The sequence below is a fragment of the Gadus chalcogrammus genome, chromosome 8, assembly GCF_026213295.1.
Source record: "Gadus chalcogrammus isolate NIFS_2021 chromosome 8, NIFS_Gcha_1.0, whole genome shotgun sequence".
Lineage (NCBI taxonomy): Eukaryota > Metazoa > Chordata > Actinopteri > Gadiformes > Gadidae > Gadus > Gadus chalcogrammus.
This window is the reverse complement of record NC_079419.1, coordinates 18,605,573-18,625,511: the sequence shown is the minus strand read 5'-3', so window position 1 is coordinate 18,625,511 and position 19,939 is coordinate 18,605,573. Positions and strand designations below refer to the sequence as shown.

The 19,939-nt window shown below is 46.0% G+C and overlaps 2 protein-coding genes across 5 annotated transcripts; both read right to left on the bottom strand.

Moving 5' to 3' along the window:
* Window positions 1-1,359: 1,359 nt before the first annotated feature.
* LOC130387910 (TOG array regulator of axonemal microtubules protein 1-like) lies at window positions 1,360-9,910 on the bottom strand. Its single transcript, XM_056597204.1, has 15 exons — window positions 9,884-9,910; window positions 8,677-8,791; window positions 7,810-7,967; window positions 7,602-7,716; window positions 5,200-5,604; window positions 4,798-4,915; window positions 4,431-4,536; window positions 3,799-4,034; window positions 3,282-3,440; window positions 3,059-3,185; window positions 2,876-2,966; window positions 2,340-2,530; window positions 1,993-2,212; window positions 1,812-1,898; window positions 1,360-1,586 (listed from the first exon to the last, which is right to left on the bottom strand). The coding sequence occupies exons 1-15, from the start codon at window positions 9,908-9,910 to the stop codon at window positions 1,360-1,362; spliced, it is 2,382 nt and encodes a 793-aa protein (XP_056453179.1).
* Window positions 9,911-15,980: 6,070 nt separating this feature from the next.
* LOC130388311 (zinc finger protein 862-like) lies at window positions 15,981-19,115 on the bottom strand. Of its 4 annotated transcripts, XM_056597767.1 has the most exons (10): window positions 18,981-19,115; window positions 18,567-18,891; window positions 18,340-18,457; window positions 18,098-18,159; window positions 17,868-18,012; window positions 17,616-17,769; window positions 17,378-17,516; window positions 16,539-17,275; window positions 16,187-16,355; window positions 15,981-16,079 (listed from the first exon to the last, which is right to left on the bottom strand). In XM_056597767.1, the coding sequence occupies exons 2-8, from the start codon at window positions 18,660-18,662 to the stop codon at window positions 17,018-17,020; spliced, it is 972 nt and encodes a 323-aa protein (XP_056453742.1). In that variant the 5' UTR covers window positions 18,663-18,891; window positions 18,981-19,115; the 3' UTR covers window positions 15,981-16,079; window positions 16,187-16,355; window positions 16,539-17,017. The 4 variants fall into 4 exon arrangements, with proteins under 4 accessions (XP_056453742.1, XP_056453738.1, XP_056453740.1 ...); XM_056597763.1 differs by having other exon boundaries at window positions 18,098-18,457; XM_056597765.1 differs by having other exon boundaries at window positions 18,098-18,457; window positions 18,567-19,007.
* Window positions 19,116-19,939: the final 824 nt, after the last annotated feature.

Sequence of the window (19,939 nt, the reverse complement as noted above, 5' to 3'; positions counted from 1 at the left end):
AGTCTTCCAATAACGCAAGATAAGCCATTGCACTAGATTTCATACATTTCTCACAGCTGTCTTTTATAAGGTTTGACACCAATTAGGTAATTTGTCCGTTTAAAATTAGACAAAGGAGTAATTTAATGTTTTCTAATTAAAGTAAACATGGGACATATGTGGATGTCGATTGCTTAATGCAGACGTTGACACTCTTAAATGCTTTGCTTTGCACTTGTAACATCGCTATTCTACCACTAGATTCTGTTCGTACATTTTGGTAAATTCCATACTTTGCGTGGCAATGATCTTACGCCCTCCTTACGCACAAATCTGTGTGTAAGTACGGTTGATAAATGAGGCCCCAGGCTTTGATTACAGGCTTTGAGAGTAGGGATGTCCCGATCCGATATTTGGATCGGATCGGCCGCCGATATTAGCAAAAAAATGCATATCAATATCGGATCGGCCTGCACGGGAATATCCCGATCCGGACTCCCGATCCAGTTTGTTTTCAAAACTCCGGTCCGTGTTTTCGAGCGCACCAATGTAGGTAATCCATTCCAGATTTTTTCAGCTTTTCCCCCCAAATCCGGTCCGCGTTGTTAAGCACACCTAGCGCACACTGTGTGTGTGGTAATTTGACTATTTTCTACTCAAGTTTTGTGTATGTTGCTTTTATATATAATGTTATATTGTTTACACTCTTGTTGTTCAAGAACAGAGCACTGATGCCAATTCAGTGTGTGTGTCGTAATTTGACTATTTATTATTTAGTCTATTTTGTGTTTATTTAACCCTGAATAAAAAGGTCAGCTTCTCATTACCAACTATTGTGGATTATTCAAACTAACCTAATTAAGTTGGCTAGTTGTTCTTAAGAGTAAAACCCTTTTCAACATGAGTAGTACAACAAAATAAGTAAATATCTTTAATCTTTAATACATGCTTGGATCGGCCGGTATCGGTATCGGCCGTTGCTAAAAGCTACAATATCGGTATCGGATCGGAAGTGCAAGAAGCTGGATCGGGACATCCCTATTTGAGAGGCTACCTGTTTGGATCGGCTTAGCTCAGGAGGTAGAACAGTTGTATCGTAATAGGTTGCTAGTTCGATCCCCAGCTCCTCCTAGCTGAGTGTTGACGTGTCCCGGAGCAAGACACTCAACCCTAACTGCTCCCGACAAGCTGGCGGTCACCTTGCATGGTTGACTCTGCCGTCGGTGTGTCAATGTGTGTATTATCCGATGTAAGTCGCTTTGGATAAAATGCCCTAATTGTAATGGAAAATTGTACCTGTTAAAGTGAAACACAATCTACCTGTAAAAGTGCAAAGAGAGCAGTGAGTCTTCTCGTTCCCGTCCTTAGGCCTTTTTTTATTCAGGACATGGTTCTCAGCAGCTGGTTGAGGTCCCTGCCGACGCTCGGGGGCTGGGAGGCGGCGCTCTGCCGCAGGCCGGGCCCCATCTGATGGTGGAGGGCTCGGCACAGGCTGGTGGTCGCCCGGTGCACGCTGCCGCTGGACGGGCCCAGCAGGCCCCACAGCAGGGGCAGCGCCTTCTGCTCCACCAGCTGGGGCCGGCGGGGGTACAGCTCCGTCACCAGCTCTGGGGGGGGGGGAGGAGGAGACGGAGGGGAGGAGACAGAGGAAGAGAAGGAGGAGGAAACCAAGGAAGAGACAAAATAATGGGAGACAGGAGGAGACAGAGGAGAGGAGGCGGCAGAGCAGAGCGGATCAGATGCCTCTTGATTGGCCACACAATGGTATACGTATGTTTGGTGCTGATCATTGCAAAAAACAAAACAAAGAAACATTTTAGCCATTAACAAACCTGCAACCTTCTCGATCAGGTCCACCTTTGCTTGGCCGCTAAGAACCCGTGCCTTGAAGCAGAACGGCTCCAGGAGGAGGCTGTTGTCTGGAGAGGGGCAAGGGAAGAACACATGAGTAACAAGGACAACGCCGTGGTCAGACCGGACCGTGTTCTGGACAGCTCCCCACCGGGCCCTCACCGAGGTTCAGGACCAGCTCGCAGAGGGCCCCTGTGGCGGCCGAGTACACAGCGCGGTTCTTGGAGTTGAGGTGGTTGTCCACGATGGCGGGCACCAGGTGGTTGAGCACCCCGGACAGGTTGTCCTTCAGCAGGCGCACCATCCCCTGCAGGGCCTCCAGGGCGTACAGGTTCACCTTACGGTTGGACTCCAGCAGGCGGTCTCTGAAGAGGTCAAACACCTGGGGGAGCGGGGAGAAACGGGGAACAGGTGAACAAAAAGGGGACAGGAGGGAGTCCCACCAGGAGAGGGGATAAGGGCGAGTGTGAGGTAGTGGGTGTTACGAGCGGTGGGGGGGTTTTACGGACCGGGAACAGGCTGCGGATGACCATGCTGGGGTTGTGCTGGCAGTCGGCCACCAGCTGGTCGAGGCCTTTGATGCGCTCCCTGAAGTCCTTGGACTCCAGCAGAGCGGTGAGCTGCCTGATGTACTCAAACTTGTCTTCCATGATGGGCCCCTGAGGTTTGGAGCTGTACTTGCTGTTGGGCTCCCTGGAGGGTACCACAAAATATAATGTCATGAAACTGCATACATACTTACTACATATATATATATATATGATCTTGGAAATAAGATAAAAGATATTCTTAAAGTTTGCTTCAAGTTGAGAAAACAAACAAATGCATAATTAATATAGGAGAGACATTGCAAACAGAAGCCATCATGTGTGTTCTGGAACACGACCCCGAGAGAGGAGCTGACCTCATAGCATATATAAGGCTTTCACTTTCACCAACATATTTCCAAGGTAGCTGTCATGTGTCTGGGAGGAGTCTCACCTGGGGGTGGTGGTGGTGGTGTTGGTCGGGGTGGCGGTGGTGGAGGTGGGGCTGGGGGCTATGGTCTGTTTGGGGAGCTTCCTTTGGAGCGTCGAGGCCCTTGCGGTGCCACTGCCGGGAAGCGAGGCTGGGGTCTGGGGCGTCTCACCCAGACCCTGACCCTGACACAACAAACACAACAACAACAACGTTCACCAGACCCGTCACCAAGCGGTAGGGTGGGGCGAGAGGGCGGGGCCTTCCGTACCTTTGCCTTGAGTCCACTGACCGCCTTGCGGGCGGCGGAAAGGTCCTTGGTGGGAATGTTCTTCTCCAGCAGGCTATCAAAGTCCCGGTGGGAGGACAGGAACAGCAACATCCGGCGGCCAAAGGACCTGAAGGGGGAGGAGTGAGACCGGCACGTCACCGAGCCGTTGGACACACGCCAAAGCCTTCAGCCAACACAGGAAGCCACCGGGGGCTCTACGTGCCTGGGTTCCGGGGAGGAGTCCAGGGCCAGCTTGACCACGGCCGGGAGGATTCTGTCCGTCACGTCCTTCCCTCCGGACAGCAGGCGGGCCACGCCCACCCTTTCCAGCAGGTCGGCCAGGTGCTGGGCGGCGCACTTCCTCACCGCCGCGCTCAGGTGGCTGCAGAAGCACACAGGCTCAACATGAAGGACGCACACAAAGAGACACAAACCACAGAAGTACACAACGGATGGAGATAAGGAAACATCGGCTAGACCTCTGGAGTATCCTACCTACCAGTCCAAAGCAGATTAAGGATGTTAGAAACGTTTCCTTTGACACTCAAGTCCTGTTTAAATATCTGTTATGTGTTTTTTCTGTTGTGCGTTTGCATCTGCCGCTGATTATTTGTAATTTTTTATAAATCACAGATTGGATCTTGCAATACCGTTACTGTGGTAGATATACTAGAAAACATAACAAGGCGCAATACAGTGTGTTTGTGTCTGCGTTGTGCGTGTGCCTGCAGCCCCCTGACCTCAAACCCCCGTCCAGGAAGGCGTTGATGCAGCGTGCCGGCGTGCAGTGCCGCACCATGTGGCCCAGCGCCGCGTCCACTTCCTCCCGGATGAAGGCGTTGCTCTCGGCCGCCTTGTGCAGCAGCGCCCTGGCCGTGGTGTCCACCTCCTTGTCCATGGCCCGCTGCAGGTGGCAGTACAGGACGCCCAGCGTGCACACGGCTACGCGGGACACGCCCGAACGCAGGTTCTTCACCTGAGAACCAGACGCACACGTGGTAGACACCACTCTCACTCTGGAAAGGTTCATTGAGTGTCTTGGAAAGCGCTATATGAATGAAGGCGTTACATTATAGTACGTTTCACACTCCTCGCTTCATTCAAGGCTGTGTTTTGCTAACATTGTTCACTTCGAATCAACCACTCGTTCTATGGTGTAGAATTGATGGGGATGGTTTTACACATAGCAAGGTATATAGACTAAGCTGTAGACAGGATTGAGTTAGTTTTACACTTGCAGACAGTGACGGACTGTCCACACCCAGCCGCCCGCCCACTCACACGCCCATCCACAGTGACAGACGCTGGTCTCCATGTTACGTGGTAGAGAGAGAGAGAGCACCAGGGAGCAGGCCCAGAGAGGGGGAGCTACCTCTTGCACGAGGGCGAGGCAGACGTCGCGGAGCCTGGGGAGCAGCGTGTCCACGTGGTTCTGGGACAGACTGCGCAGCACCGTGAGCCCTTCCATCTTCTCCTGCCTGCGTTCAGAACCACAGCAGTTCAGTCAGATGAAACACAAGTTCGGATTGCTTCGACTAATTCTGTGTGTGTGTGTGTGTGTGTGGGCAAATTCTGTGTGTGTGTGTGTGTGTGTGTGTGTGTGTGTGTGTGTGTGTGTGTGTGTGTGTGTGTGTGTGTGTGTGTGTGTGTGTGTGTGTGTGTGTGTGTGTGTGTGTGTGTGTGTGTGGGGGAAAAGTCTGAGTGTGTGTAGTGTGTGTGTGTGTGTGTGTGTGTCTCACCAGTTCTCTGAGCTGATGAGAGTGAGGCTCTGTGTCATGGCCAGCTCAGGTTTGGGGAAGGGGTGGGGCCCGGGTGGCTCTCGCTGGGGGCCGCTGAGGAAGCCCTGGGCCGGCTCATCTTCACACACACACGTTTGAAAAATAAACGCCGGTCTCAATTAGACGCCGGCGCCTTGCCAGGGTCGCGTGACAACATCACAGACGTATTTTAGAGCATTACCAACTTTCGCCAATAGATGGCATCAGTTCACCAAAAGGAAAATCAGGGATCAGAGATTCAGGGATTGAAACAAATAAAAGCCTGGGCTAATAATTAAAGTTTTATGGTATGCAGGCTCAATCCTATAAAAAAAGAAGAGTTACTTTGGATTGATTTATTTGTGTAAGAGATGCCATTCTTACCACTGCTATCCAACAGTTTCTCCTCCAGCTCGGACTCAGCGGTCAGCCTCTGGTCGGGGAAACAGCGGCCCCCGTTCTTCTGCCTCTTCCCAGAGGGCCCGGCCTCTTCCCCTGCCTGGTGGGGGGACGGGCCCCGGAGCTTCTCCCGGGGGATCCTGCCGTTCCTCAGACGCTCCTGCACAGGGGGAAACGGGCTCAACGCGTACTTACCTCTGCCCGCCACGCCTTCAGGAACGTCAGATGCCGGCGGGCTGCCTGGGGCCTGGGACCTCTGGCCGTTGGCGAACTGGGAGCGCTCCGTCCCAGAGAGGTCCGCCTCGGCGCCTCCGAGCACCCGGCGGCGGGCGGAGGCAGCGGCGTTCCGGGACGAGGGGGCGGAGCTCAGCGGGGCGTCCCGCAGATCCACTGTGAAGGACACTGTTTAAAAGTACATGTTAAGCATACTTTAAAGCAACAAATATACTTGGAATAACTTTTGTATGCTTCAATTATATTTGTACTACAATAAAGTGTACTACTTGTTCACCTGGGGGTCTATGTGGGGGCTTGGCCTCAGTAGGGCGGAGGACGATCCTGTCGTTGGCGCCAGCGGCTGGGGCAGCCAACCGGGGCAGCCTAGCCCCACGAGGGGGGTCAGGGTCAGCCACTTCTAATGAGGGGAAATTAAGTACACTTTAATAAAACATAGTACAAGTACACAATGACCACGTATTTGCAATTTTTCTAACTGTACGTCCACACCAGAAGCGAATTGAGCTACCAAATCGCCGGAAGTCATTCACTTTCTATGGGCAAGAGCGACCAAAGCGACCAACGCTACCAGCGGCCAAAGTGCAGCGACCAGAGCGTCCAAAAAAAGTTGAAAACTTTTTAACTTTATGCAAATGACTATGATGCGCTTCAGCGGCAAAACACTGACAGCCAATCGGAATGTAGACGCTCTTCGCTTGCGTGGATCCCAGGGAACACCGGCAGGCACTTTGGTTCCTACCTACCTTTATTCACTCACTGAACAAAATGTCGGCTGAAGTATTAATCGCGGCTGTAACTGGGCACCCGGTGTTGTACTACCCAACCCTTTTTCAGTTCAGAGATCGAAACGCCATAGTGGTTTGGATACCAAGTGATGATAAGCGGGAGTATTTATACATCTAGAATGTTCGTATTTAAGCGGGAATCATTTTCATTTGCTCTCCATGCCACCAATCTAACCAACCAATCGCGTGTAGCATGCTTTAAACAAAACCAAAAAAGCTTTTGAAATCGTCACATAAACAAACTAAATAAATGACAAGGGATCTATCTATTTTCTTTTATCCCTCTATTCCCCACTATTCACGGAGCCTGAGGTGAATAATTGTTAATTAAATAGTCTAGATAGATAGATAGCCTAGTCAAGTCTTTATTAATACCAAACGACACAAATCGTCGGGAATCCATTTAGGTGGTTCGGCCCACACAGGACAGTAGCCTACAAGACCACACAGAACAAGTCTGACTGGACATACACACAATACATCACATTAAAACTAGACACGCGTTGATAGATAGATCGACAGATAGGCCTAGATAGATGGATATGTTCCATTATTTGCCTGGCGGAGCCAACCAGTCCTGTGCACGTATGCAAATTAGCCATGTGCGCCAATGTCTATTTGTTTTGAGTGTGACGAATGAGTGCAGATCATGATTTGCAGATGCAGATCAGTGAAACATATTTTAACTAGCCTACTACAGAACGCAGGGTTTTTTGTTCTCGGTTGTAATTAGCCTACATTTTAGGAGTTTTTTATATTGGGGGGAATCACTGTCCTACTTGTTGTCGAAGCACTTTATCCAACAAGCAAAACCGTCTCGGCAATATGGCCAAAGTGTATGGGAGAGTTCACTCTTTGATATGGCTGTCTGTACTAAAAGCATACGGCTCCTTTAAATGCGTCTGCATAATTGAATTGTACGTCATGAGCGACTTGAGCGATCAAAGCGAACAGAAATATTCGCAGCGAAACTTTGTGAGCGACCAAAGCGTGGTCGCTCCTGGTGTGGACGTACGGTAAGGCACTGTAATACAATTTGAGATTAACCTTCTGCAAGTATACTAAAGTACTTTGCTATTTAGTATACTTTTTCTAAGTACACATACGTGCAATTTACAATACACTTACAATAACTACACTTTTTATAAGTACAATGCAATACCACTTTAAGTATTTCAGAATTAGTGTACTTTTTTTTCAGTACATTAAAGTGGAACTTAATGACATTTATTGCGAAGTACACTTTTGAAAAGTACATACGTCAAACATACTTTAATTCAAGCACAAAAAGTAAAAGTATACTTGTCATAACTTTTGTATGCTTCAATTATATTTGCAATAGACTAAAGTATACGACTTCTTCACCTGGGGGGGTTTGGCCCGGGGAAGTCTCCTGGCTCGAGGCGGCACCCAGAGCCCGTGCACGGAGGGACACGGTGTCGTAGTGGGCCGCCTGGATCCAGGCTTCCTGGCCGTCAGCCTCCTCAGCCACAGCCAACCGGGGCAGCCTAGACCCACGAGGGTAGCGGGGGTTAAGGCCCGGGGGCTTGGCCTCAGTAGGGGGGCGGAGGACGATCCTGCCTGGGGCCTGGGACCTCTGGCCGTTGGCGGACTGGGAGCGCTCCGTCCCAGAGAGGTCCGCCTCGGCGCCACCGTGCGCCCGGCGGCGGGCGGAGGCAGCGGCGTTCCGGGACGAGGAGGCGGAGCTCAACGGGGCGTCCCGCAGATCCACTGTGAAGGACACTGTTTAAAAGTACACGTTAAGGATACTTTAAAGCAACAAATATACTTGGAATAACTTTTGTATACTTCAATTATATTTGTACTACAATAGAGTGTACTATTGGTTCACCTGGGGGTCTATGTGGGGGCTTGGCCTCAGTAGGGCAGAGAATGATCCTGTCATTGGCGCCAGCGGCTGGGGCAGCCAACCGGGGCAGCCTAGCCCCACGATGGTGGTCAGGGTCAGCCACTTCTAATGAGGGGAAATTAAGTACACTTTAATAAAACATTTTAATAGTGTAGCACACAGGACTTGAAAATAAGTGTACTTTACTCAAGTACACAATGACCACGTATTTGCAATTTTTCTAAGGCACTGTAATACAATTTGAGATGAACCTTCTGCAAGTATACTAAAGTACTTTGCTATTCAGTATACTTTTTCTAAGTCCACATACGTACAATTTACAATACACTTACAATAAAGTACACTTTTTATAAGTACAATGCAATACCACTTTAAGTATTTCAGAATTAGTGTACTTTTTTTTCAGTACATTAAAGTGGAACTTAATGACATTTATTGCGAAGTACACTTTTGAAAAGTACATACGTTAAACATACTTTAATTTAAGCACAAAAAGTAAAAGTATACTTGTAATAACTTTTGTATACTTTAATTATATTTGCAATACACTAAAGTATACAACTTCTTCACCTGGGGGGGTTCGGCCCGGGGAAGTCTCCTGGCTCGAGGCGGCACCCAGAGCCCGTGCACAGAGGGACACGGTGTCGGAGTGGGCCGCCTGGATCCAGGCTTCCTGGCCGTCAGCCTCCTCAGCACCAGCCAACCGGGGCAGCCTAGACCCACGAGGGTAGCGGGGGTTAAGGCCCGGGGGCTTGGCCTCAGTAGGGGGCCGGAGGACGATCCTCTCGTTGCTGCCACCAGCTGGGGCAGCCAACCGGGGCAGCCTAGACCCACGAGGGTAGCGGGGGTTAAGGCCCGGGGGCTGGGCTTCAGTAGGGCGGAGGACAACCCTCTCGTTGGCGCCAGCGGCTGGGGCAGCCAACCGGGGCAGCCTAGACCCGCGAGGGTAGCGGGGGTTAAGGCCCGGGGGCTTGGCCTCAGTAGGGGGGCGGAGGACGGTCCTCTCGTTGGCACCAGCGGCTGGGGCAGCCAACCAGGGGAGCCTAGACCCACGATGGTGGTCAGGGTCAGCCACTTCTAATGAGGGGAAATGAAGTACACTTTAATAAAACATTTTAATAGTGTAGTACACAGGACTTCAAAATAAGTGTACTTACATAAGTACACTAAATGACCACCAATTTGCAATTTTTCTAAGGCACTCTAATACAACTTGAGATTAACTTTCTGCAAGTATACTAAAATACACTTCTACTTTGCTATTTAGTATACTTTTTCTAAGTACACATACGTACAACATACAATACACTTACAATAAAGTACACGTTTTATAAGTACAATGCAATACCACTTTAAGTATTTCAGAATTAGTATACCTTTTTTCAGTACATTAAAGTGGAACTTAATGACATTTATTATGAAGTACACTTTTGAAAAGTACATACGTTAAACATACTTTTAATTAAGCACAAAAAGTAAAAGTATACTTGTAATAACTTTTGTATACTTTTACTTTTTGTGCTATTTGCAATACACCAAAGTATACAACTTCTTCACCTGGGGGGGTTCGGCCCGGGGAAGTCTCCTGGCTCGAGGCGGCACCCCGAGCCCGTGCACGGGGGGACACGGTGTCGGAGTGGGCCGCCTGGATCCAGGCTTCCTGGCCCTCAGCCTCCTCAGCCACAGCCAACCGGGGCAGCCTAGACCCACGAGGGTAGCGGGGGTTAAGGCCCGGGGGCTTGGCCTCAGTAGGGGGGGCGGGGACGAGCCTGGTCACCTTGGTGTGGGACTCCCTGTCCGCCATCATGATGGAAGCAGGGGTCAGTTGAGCCCACAAAGAAAACAATGTCTTCCTGTCCATCGTCGCTGTTCGATAATCTCCCTATGAGTCTCTGTAATAAAACATATTCAATTTATTATTTAATTAATTGAGTCTTTACCACATACATAGATTGGACCACTGCTTGGGTCTGAAGCATACTCATGCAATTTTGAATTCTGGTACAAGAAATTAAGTGTGTGAGTGATGTGAAAAATTTGTGAAAAGAGAATAAAACGGCATGAGTTGCACGCTCCTATCACGGTGTCTCATTAGGTTTACAACAACATTACTTGCATTGGAAGTCGATAAAGACTAACTAATTCGGTCAAAGTCACAGTTCATCACTGAAAAATTGAACCAACCACGAGTGTGAGTACAGCGCACACCGAATCATGTCATAACATAAACGTCAGTAGCCAATAGCTAGTAAGAGAGTGAGCTAATGCAGTCGTTAAAACACCTCCAGCAGCAGCATTCCCTCAGATATCACCCTCATTAAGTGCGATGGCGTGAATACATGCAGCAACGATCCACAATTGTACCGATCTGTATATTCATGCGGTATTACGGTTATGGTTTTCGACTTTACGGTTATGGTGACAGAAGGTTACGACGATTACCGATAAATCGATCAGTGTTTTCACCGTGAAAAAACATTTACAATAACTTACATAATTGTTAGCGTTATCAATCAGTTAGATGACTTTCTAAAATGACATTGAACTTTTCGAAGAGGGGGCAAAGGCCCTTTGGTGTTTGGAGAGTGAGGTGAGAGAGGCCGTGGCGGGCCCGAGGTCCACGACGCCCCGAGCACGGCTTAACCTTATTTCAATCGAGCAATATGTGGTAGGCTAGATTTATCTTTTACACTTCGATAAATAAATAATTGATATGTAATAATGTGCCAGGGACGGATTGATAATAGCATTGACATAAAATGGGACTACTTAGAGCTATAGTTCATGACTTACCTCTACTTGGCGTCGAAGGGCGAATGAAACTGATGAAAATGAACTTGAGCAGGTACTTGATTGACACGAGGCATTATGAGGAGTCCAGCGTCCCGAACCTATCATTGAGCGCATTGTGACCTCACAGTCATTTGTGTGTGTTTTAATAGAAAACCAGCCTACAGGATACCCCAGATCTTTGAAACAAAAATATCACAAAACACTGATGCTTTGCATTATTGCGTATGCTTGCTACTGATACTGAAAATTGCACCAGGTGTGATGTGACCGTGTGAGGATTAATCCAACCTGAGTTGGACATCAGGGAATCACACATAGCCTATGAATGCATGCGTTCATATGCATTCGCATATGAACATTGCAAATTATAATATTCAACTTTTCCACATTCAATCATCATAAAATATCTGATTCCCTAAACTACTACGCTACTACGCATTACAAGGTTATGGTTTGGCAGCAGGTGGCAGCATAGGACCTGAAACCAAACATTTCAAACCCGCAAGAAAGACACCCTCATATCAATTTGGGGGCCCGATTTCAAATCTTTAGTGCCACTCACAGGCCAAAGCTGGGTTTACTTTAGTGCTCAAAAGTTTGAAACATGGCCGGTTAGCTTTTTCCTTTCGGCTCTGTATTCATTTTCCATGCTGAGAACAACACAATAATTTTTTTGGGCGATTTAAGTCATAGTCCGAGACAGATGCTTATGTCCAATGGCCTATTGTTGGCTAGGTCTGTTGGTTTACGGCCTGATAACAGATGCTCATTGAATCAGGGTCAAGGACAAAATAACATATTCAAACACCACATCCTTCAAATGAATCATCTAGGCCTACTTTTGACATAATTTCTATAATTGTAGGTTGTACTTGGTGATCATGTATTAGCCCTACATTGTAGGGCTAATAAATGATCACCAGCCTACAACCTACAATTATAGAAATTATAATTGTAGCGTTTTCTCCCGGAGGCCCAGGCTTCCCTGTTTTTTAGACATCCAATAAAAACATTTATATTAACAGTTTCGGTTATTCTTTCGTGCCGTGTTGCTGTCATTTCTTCCACATTTTCTCGTCTCATTGAGCATTTCAAAATGCGCCCCTCTAAATGTTAAATACTGAATACGAGGTAAACCACACGACATTGCACACTGTAGGTCCCATGGGATGGCATCCCTTTGCGAGAAAAAAGGATTAACCAATCAGGTGAGGCAACCGTCATGACACTGAGCCTCCTGTGATTAGTCAGCAGTGTGCCAAGGGAAGCCTTCACACCAATCAAATGAAAGCATCAACGTCAACGTAAACAAATAGCGGGAGTTTAACACGTTTGCATTTTTTTTTATCATATTATCGTATAAGCAAGTGGAGTTATGGAGCCAGGGTCGAGATTTAGAGTATTTAGTAAAATTTAACCATACTGCCACATGGGCAGCAGCTAAAGAATAAATCTGGCGGCAGGCCAATGCATAAGCTTCAGCTGCGTGTGGAGCAGTGTTGTTTTTGGCAGGCATTTTAGATTTAGTTTTAGTCTTAGTCTTTTTGACGAAATGCTTCTTAGTTTTAGTCCCATTTTAGTCATTTCTATCTTTGAAAGTTTTAGTCTAGTTTTAGTCTGACGAAAACTCAAAAGGTTTTAGTCTAGTTTTAGTCCGACGAAAACTCGTCCACCAGCCTCTCTCTAGTGTATGAGTGTGTGTGTGTGCCGTGTGCGTGCAGGCGCAGCTGCGCGCGAGCACACGAGCCAGTGTTGCGGGGGGGGGGGGGTGGAAGGGTCTCACGTGACGCGTTTTATCCAATCAGGTTGCTTGGATGCTCCCATTGAAACCCATTCTATTCTACGTGAACAACCTACATGTAAGCCGCTAGAAGCAGTTAAAATCGGAGCGGACTGGAGCGGAGTGAAATCCCCGCTCCGGCCTTTGAATTTAAAACCGCTCTGCGCTCCAACCCGCTCCAACCTATTTCTTCCGCTCCGCTCCACCACCCGCTCCACGCTCCGCTCCGCTCACATGCTCTCACTAACAATTTAGTCTCGTCTAGTTCTCGTCTGACGAAAATGTCTACATTTTTCGTCACATTTTAGTCTTTATATGGCTTTGGTGACGTTCGTCTTAGTCTCATTTTCGTCATGGAAAAAAGGGGTCTGACGACGTCATTTTCGTTTTCGTCTTGCCTGACGAAAACAACACTGGTGTGGAGTGAAAGAAGAGTGGTTATCGCACTTTCAATGAGGAGAACTATGTCCGCACCGAGTGGCTAGCTGGTAGCGCTAAACTTCAGCCACTATTTTGCTGGCCATGTCTTCATTTTGACAAATATTCATGCTCCCTGAACATTCCCTGGGTTACTTAATGATCACTTCGCCACCATGAAAGAGGAGAATGGCCTTCCTATACAAATAGGGTGAGTAAAATACACACCTCCCGGTGCGGCATTACTGTTCCCTGAGCAGTCCTTTATTATTTTTTGTGTTATTATATTTCCAATTTAGCCTTGATTGATTGCCTATATATACTATATTAAATATTGTAGTATTTTTTAACCTTACTATAGTAGTTTTACTACAGTAACCTATAGTATACTACAGAAAATTATATAGTTTACTATAGTAAATAAACTACAGTACATATACTATACTATAGTATACAGTGTTTCCCCCAGTAAATGTCTCAGTCAAGGTGGTAAGCAGTCGGTGGTGTTGTAGAACACCAACAATTTTGGGGGTATTTTGCTCAAAGATGCCAGTACGCATGAATGAAATAAACGACTGTTTATTTCCATATAAATAAACAACAGTCGGTACAAATGTTGTGCAAACATGCAGACACTACAAAATAAAATTAAAGAAAAGTGCAAATTAAATACAAATAATGGACAATACACTTAACTTTTGTATGCAAATTCAACTATTTACAGTTCCTGTTTTGGATCTTATTTGCGGCACAGCTGACAAGAGGCATCAGTGCATGCAATTCTGCGTGGCTGTGCAAAGAACAGTTCCAGCGCCCTGCTGTAATTGAACTTTTTTTTTTTTTTTTTTTTTTTTTCAACTTTTTTTTTTTTTCAATACATTGGTAGTCAAGGCGGGGCCCTAGTCTTGTTAAGGCGGCCGCCTTAACAAGATAGTGCTGGGGAAAACCCTGGTATATGTACTGCACAGGGAACAAGATCTGGTAGATGAGTATGCAAGGATGAATGAATGAGACCAGAATTAATGTTGATCGAATGCCTGGTTGGATTGCTATTGCTATTGTTGCACAGGTATGGATGTATGAATGGAGGAGCAGTTTTGGTCAGGAGGATGAATGCTGAGTGTATGGTGTGATTGCTATTTGCACAGGAGTGTGGGAATTTACAGATTGCTATTTTTGCACATGAATGCTTGTTTGCACAATACTATGTACAACAGTTTTTGAGCCTGTTTGTCCAATAGTTTTTACTGATCGTTTTCGTATCTGTGATTTGCCAATACTATGTACAACAATTTTGCACTTGCCCATGTGATGAACTGATTGTATGTTGTATGTTGTATGTTGTTTCATACTGATGTGATGCAGCTATTGCCCAGATCCAAACAAATTTCTCCCCTGGGAGACACAATAAATTGACTTGACTTGACCTCTCGATAGAGGACCTCACCTGGAATATATGTCACAACTTGGTGACACTTCATTATAGATGGCACTGGGGGAATCTGATTTTGCATCTGCTGCACTGCATGATCCACAGCTTCCGCCGGAATAAAGAACAACTTAATGCTTGTGGTTGTGTTTGAGAGGGCCAAGAATAATGTGTGTGCATCAGGGATGTCACTGCCAGTGTTGACCAACTGGTCTGTCGTTCTTTTCAAGGCTCCTCCGACGCCATCAGGAGCCCCCTTCCCATGACTGGCTTCAAAAAAGTTCCACGTACCACCTTTCAGCCCTCTTCTTGCAAGCTCAGTACTGAAAAGGTACAGATTCCTTTTCTGTTTATATTGAGTGCATGGCCCATCACTAAGAAAGTGAAGGACAGACACCAGAGGGTAATTCGTTTGCACATGATCCAGCACTGGAGCCATGTGCTCCCATATAGCCGGAGGACCCTTTTGTTTCGAGGGTGACACAGAGCAAAATGGCACGACCTCTTTGTCTCCACCTAGATAGAGCACACCAGTGTGTAGCGTGGCCTGATTTTGCGAGGCGCCAAAGCGAACAGACTGGATCTCTGAGCTGTATTTCCAAGAGTAATTCTCAGAAAAGTCAATATGAATTATTGCTTCTTCTTTTGTCAGGTTTTCTTTTAACTTTCTGCAGTACTGCTGAATTATGTTAAAAGTGTGCCTCTTGAATTTGTGTAGAAAGGCATGGAACAAATCCACCAGATTTCCTTGGGAATCTTCCACCAGCTTCTTCAATGTGTACCTAACAGTGGTTCCATCCTTCATGTCCTCTCTTTCTTTCTGAGCTGTGGCCCACTGAGGGAAGGTAACTGTCTTCACAGCATCAAACTGAGGGAGCTGGATAATTTTGTTTTTGCATTCCACACACTCATCGTACATGCAGCACTTGTTAGAGAAATCACATGTAATCATCTTGGTTAAACTCTCAAGATTGGTTGTCTCAATTAGTTTCAAGTGATACATCTTCATGACCACAAATTCAAGATTCTCATGAATCTTGCACAAACAGGTTTCACGATCTGACAGTGGGATGTACAACCCAAAATGGACGCAGTCTACAGAAAAGGGAGTAGGAAATGAAGTGCTCCTGTTCTGCAACAAATTTTCTGTGCAGGTTCTTCATTGTATCCATTAGAAACCTCTTTTGTTTTTTCACCTTGCCTCGGGTGATGCTTTGCTTGCGTCCAGTAGTTATCCCGCTGACATCGTCTCTTCTGTAAAAGGAATGCACCTCTGCTTTCAAGCCAGGACGAAGTCTACTAGTGGGTTTTCTTGTGGTGCTGCTGATGGTTTCACCTTGGAGAAAGCGGCGCTTTTTTGAAAATCCTAGTAGCTTTTCTGCAAATGTTGGGAGTCGGTATCTCTTCACAATCCCTCCAACAGCAAAAGTTTAACTTTCTTTAAACAGTTGATAATTTATTGTTCCTGAAATTTGGCAGCATTGTTCAGCTTTTGTCGTATAAATGCTTTTATGTTCGTATCAGTTACGTAGGTGAACTTCAACTTTGCAGCATCTGTGGGAATACACACACACACACACACACAAACACATACACGAAAGATGAGCATGAGAATGAGGGTATCACTCAACCAACATCTTTTCTCATTTCTATATACCTACTTGTTATTTCTACAAGGTCCTGTTTGGCTAGGCCAGGTTTTCCTTCTGTGCAGCTGCTGGATGACTGGCCTGCCATATATTCCCTGGTATACATCCCATGTAGGAGATCATTTATGAACTTCTGGGGGCTTTGGAAGGAGCAGCGCTCCACAAGTCCTTTTGGAATGACCTTTAATGCAAGTAGATAACATTACCACAAATCTACTTCAACATACAGCAGACTAGCGTCTTACCTCAATGATATGCATTTAGATTAACCGAGTGTACGGCTGATGCATTTAGAAAAACAGTGCGACTGAAACTACTACAAATGTAACTTAACCTATACAAATAAAGTCAAACAGATTCTTACAGAGTGGCCCAGGGCCTCTGTTGCTGATGCTGATGATGGACCTGGAGCTGGTGATGGGTCTTCTGTTGCTGGTGCTGGAACTGCTGTTGGTGCTGGTGCAGGGCTCCAGACTAACTTTTTCACAGGTAACACTGGTGCCACCTAGCTTTTCATTTAGTAGCACCAAAACAAATTAGGTAGCGCCATATTTTTCTTTGGATAGCGTGTTATTAATATGTTATGTTGATGAAAGTTAAAGATTGACAATGACCCAAACTTGATATTTGCAAAATATTTTAATCTGAATTCAAGTTTCTCTGCATGAGCCGCAGTACAAAAATACTGTTCCACGTTATTAAACGTATATTGAACATAACATTCTGAACATCGAACTTACTGGTAACTTAAAAACTACGTAATAAATAACTTATAAACTTAAAGCTAATTAATTCAAACTGAACTTGAACTAAGCAGCATTAATTTCTTCCCTGCAATTCATCTCATTCTAGGGACCAGCTCATATAGTTAGGCCTCCTGCTCCTCTTATCCTGGGAGAACCACTGCTTAACATCCTGCCTGGCATCATAGTCCTCCAGTTGTGGCCCCTCAACACTAATACGGATTAGGTCCTCAACAGTTTCAGTATGCAGGCTTGATCTAACATCTGACTTGATTCTGTTTACTGACGAGAAGCCTCTTTCACAGACTGCTGAAGAGATTGGGAGCACCAGCATGATTTTGACCAGGTGTAGGATATTCTGCAAAAGACAAAGTGTGGTGATCAAACCAACTTTCCAAATCACCAAGTCAACAGTGACAATGATCATGTAATTTTTGATACTACAGATAACAGAGCCTACCGCAAAGTCTGAGCAGTAGGGCTCTTTTGTCGTCATGACTTGCCACAGTCCAAGATAGCTTTTGTCCTTGAATGATGTGTTTATCGTCATTTTCATTAGTTGGAACTCCTCTTTGGCCTTTTCTTTGCTGCAGCCATTCCTGGCATGAGATGGAAGAATGGCAGGAACAAGGAGGTCTGTATCAACATGATTTAATTTATTATGTCAACATAAATATGATAGCACACGAAAAACTCACCTGTCCAGGACAGTGGAGAAGTGTCGTAGGAGAAAGTTCACCTCTTCCACACCATGGTTCAGGAGCTCCAGCCTATTATCTGCCCAAGAGTCATGGCTGAAGACATTGAAACACTTCACTGCCTTGGCTGTTGGTGCATCCTTTGTGTTCTCTTCTATCAGAAAAAGACAGACAGAAAAAGGTTAGGCCTCTCAATAGTGCTCTAAACATGTCATTGTGCCTATGATATAATGCTAAAATACAACAACTCACCAAGTAGGCTGCTAAATCTATTCTTCAGGTGTTTCACCGTGGACTCACAGGTCAGCACAATGGCTCTTTGCAGTCTGGGAGCACGCTGGCTGATTGGTTGACCTTCTGCCAGCTCTGCAGCTTCACCTTTAGAAAGCGTGACATCCTGTGAAGCATGCAAAATTAAAATGCTATGTATATCTTATTAACATGAAATATACATTAGATTTTATATAGAGTATATTGTGTACCTGATACTTGAACGTCCCAGCCCCAGGTTCTCCTCCTCTCTGTTGGCGCTGCTTCTTCATGGCTGCAAGGAACTCAGACAGCTTACCATCAGGTTTGGGGCTAGCTGCCATGGCTTCTATGGTAGCCAAGAGAGATTCGATGCCACTAACAGCCTGGGAAGTCAGTTTTATTCTTAATATAAGCAACATGTTAAGGGGAATATAAAAGTAATCCCCTGGCCTCCTTTTTCTCTCTTCTTTACCTGAGGTAGGATTACATTGTTTTTCTGAAGCTGCAGGCTGAAGTTGCTGATGGAAGAGAAAAGGTCTGACAGGAAGTGGCAAAATGCCACATGTCCCATCCTCCATGCTGACTTTGACCTGCAAATATGTAGTTCTGATTCTCAACTCATAAAACACCAAAGTTAAAATGTTTTCAATAATTGATTTATACTGTCAACACAAAACACTGAGATAAGATAATACTTACCTTCTTTGCTCTGCCAGCTATCTGCACTGGCCGAGGCACCTGCCAGATGCTCCATGTGCACATACACGGCTGTAAACTGGCCAGAGGAATTACCATCCTTCCCTGGTTTTAGGAAGGTCCTCAAACTCCGGGACACATGGGGCAGCCACCTGGTCCCTTTCACTCCACTCGGTGCATTCACTGTGACTGTTCAGCTCCAAGTGCTTTGAGTTCCCTCATTGATTTAGGGGTTAGGTGGTATGTTTTCCAGATGAGGTGCAACAGGTCATACACCTGCCCAATCATGGAGACCTCTCTTTGCACCCTCAACATCCCTAGCTCCAATCTTTACAGAAAATAGATATATATTTTTTACATTTTAATTACACTTTGGAGAATGAATATGTATGGCAGATATGGTAAAAGGGAACCTACCTGTGTGGCATGCAGTGGAATGGGACAATGAAGGACCCAATCTCTGCTTGAAGGAGGGCTATCACTCCACCTCTGTGTCCCAGATTTGACAGCTGCACCGTCTGCACCCATGGCTACAATTTTTTCCGCCCAGTTCTCACAAGGCTTTCTTGGCTGCAGCATAAACGCCTTAAATTAAGCACATAACATGGAATATTTATATTCTCTCTCTCTCTCTCCCTCTACACACACACGCACGTTATTGTGTGTGTTTTTTAAGATACCTGGGCATGATGGCATCAAATAATTTTATTCTAAAGGAATTTATAATTAACCTGTAGAGCATTTTTCCATATAGTTATTATCATTTAGCTATATGAAACAGAAATGAGACACACTCCTTAACTTCTGCATGGGCGTGTTCAACCTCAATATGGCCAATAAGAATATTGCACGGTTTTCCATTTTCAACGATACGGGCATATATAATCTCGCACTCCTTGGTGGATTTGTCAGTGGAACCGTCAAGCATGAATGAGAGGTAGGGGGCGTGTGCGACTTTGTCAGCGGTCTTTCCCTTGAGTGTGTCTGCTATAACTCCCACAAATTGTGCACACGCAGTGTCGTTGGAATATGTGGGGTTGACTTTCAGTCCGTTCTTCTTCATTAGTATGATCTGTGATTTGAATTTTGTGAACGGGAGTTCCTCTTTAGCGATGTTGTAGGCGGTGTTAAATTTGATGATCATTTCGTCATTCTCCGCCGAGCGATTGCTCCCATCAATCATATTAAATGAGGTGGGGAGGGGCTGGGAGCTTCGTGTGATGCAGCGGTTCCTGCACGTCTTGTGCTTTTGGCTTTCATTGTGTAATTTTAATGACTGCACTCTGAACTGTGTAGATCAATTTACAAAATGTGTCCTGCCTGCAACGGACGGGCTACATGTCCTGCAGTACACACACACACACACACACACACAC

What these genes read in the sequence shown, in the direction of transcription:
- LOC130388311 (XM_056597763.1), bottom strand. Translation starts at nt 18,662, where the DNA reads ATGGTAATTCCTCTGGCCAGTTTACAGCCGTGTATGTGCACATGGAGC. An exon ending in CTGGGACGTTCAAGTATCAG is followed by an intron (nt 18,013 to 18,097) that starts GTACACAATATA and finishes CATGCTTCACAG; the next exon opens with GATGTCACGCTTTCTAAAGG. An exon ending in TTCTCCACTGTCCTGGACAG is followed by an intron (nt 17,517 to 17,615) that starts GTGAGTTTTTCG and finishes ATCTCATGCCAG; the next exon opens with GAATGGCTGCAGCAAAGAAA.
- LOC130387910 (XM_056597204.1), bottom strand. Translation starts at nt 9,910, where the DNA reads ATGGCGGACAGGGAGTCCCACACCAAG. An exon ending in ACAGGGAGTCCCACACCAAG is followed by an intron (nt 8,792 to 9,883) that starts GTGACCAGGCTC and finishes GGTGCTGAGGAG; the next exon opens with GCTGACGGCCAGGAAGCCTG. An exon ending in GAAACTGTTGGATAGCAGTG is followed by an intron (nt 4,916 to 5,199) that starts GTAAGAATGGCA and finishes GTGTGTGTGAAG; the next exon opens with ATGAGCCGGCCCAGGGCTTC.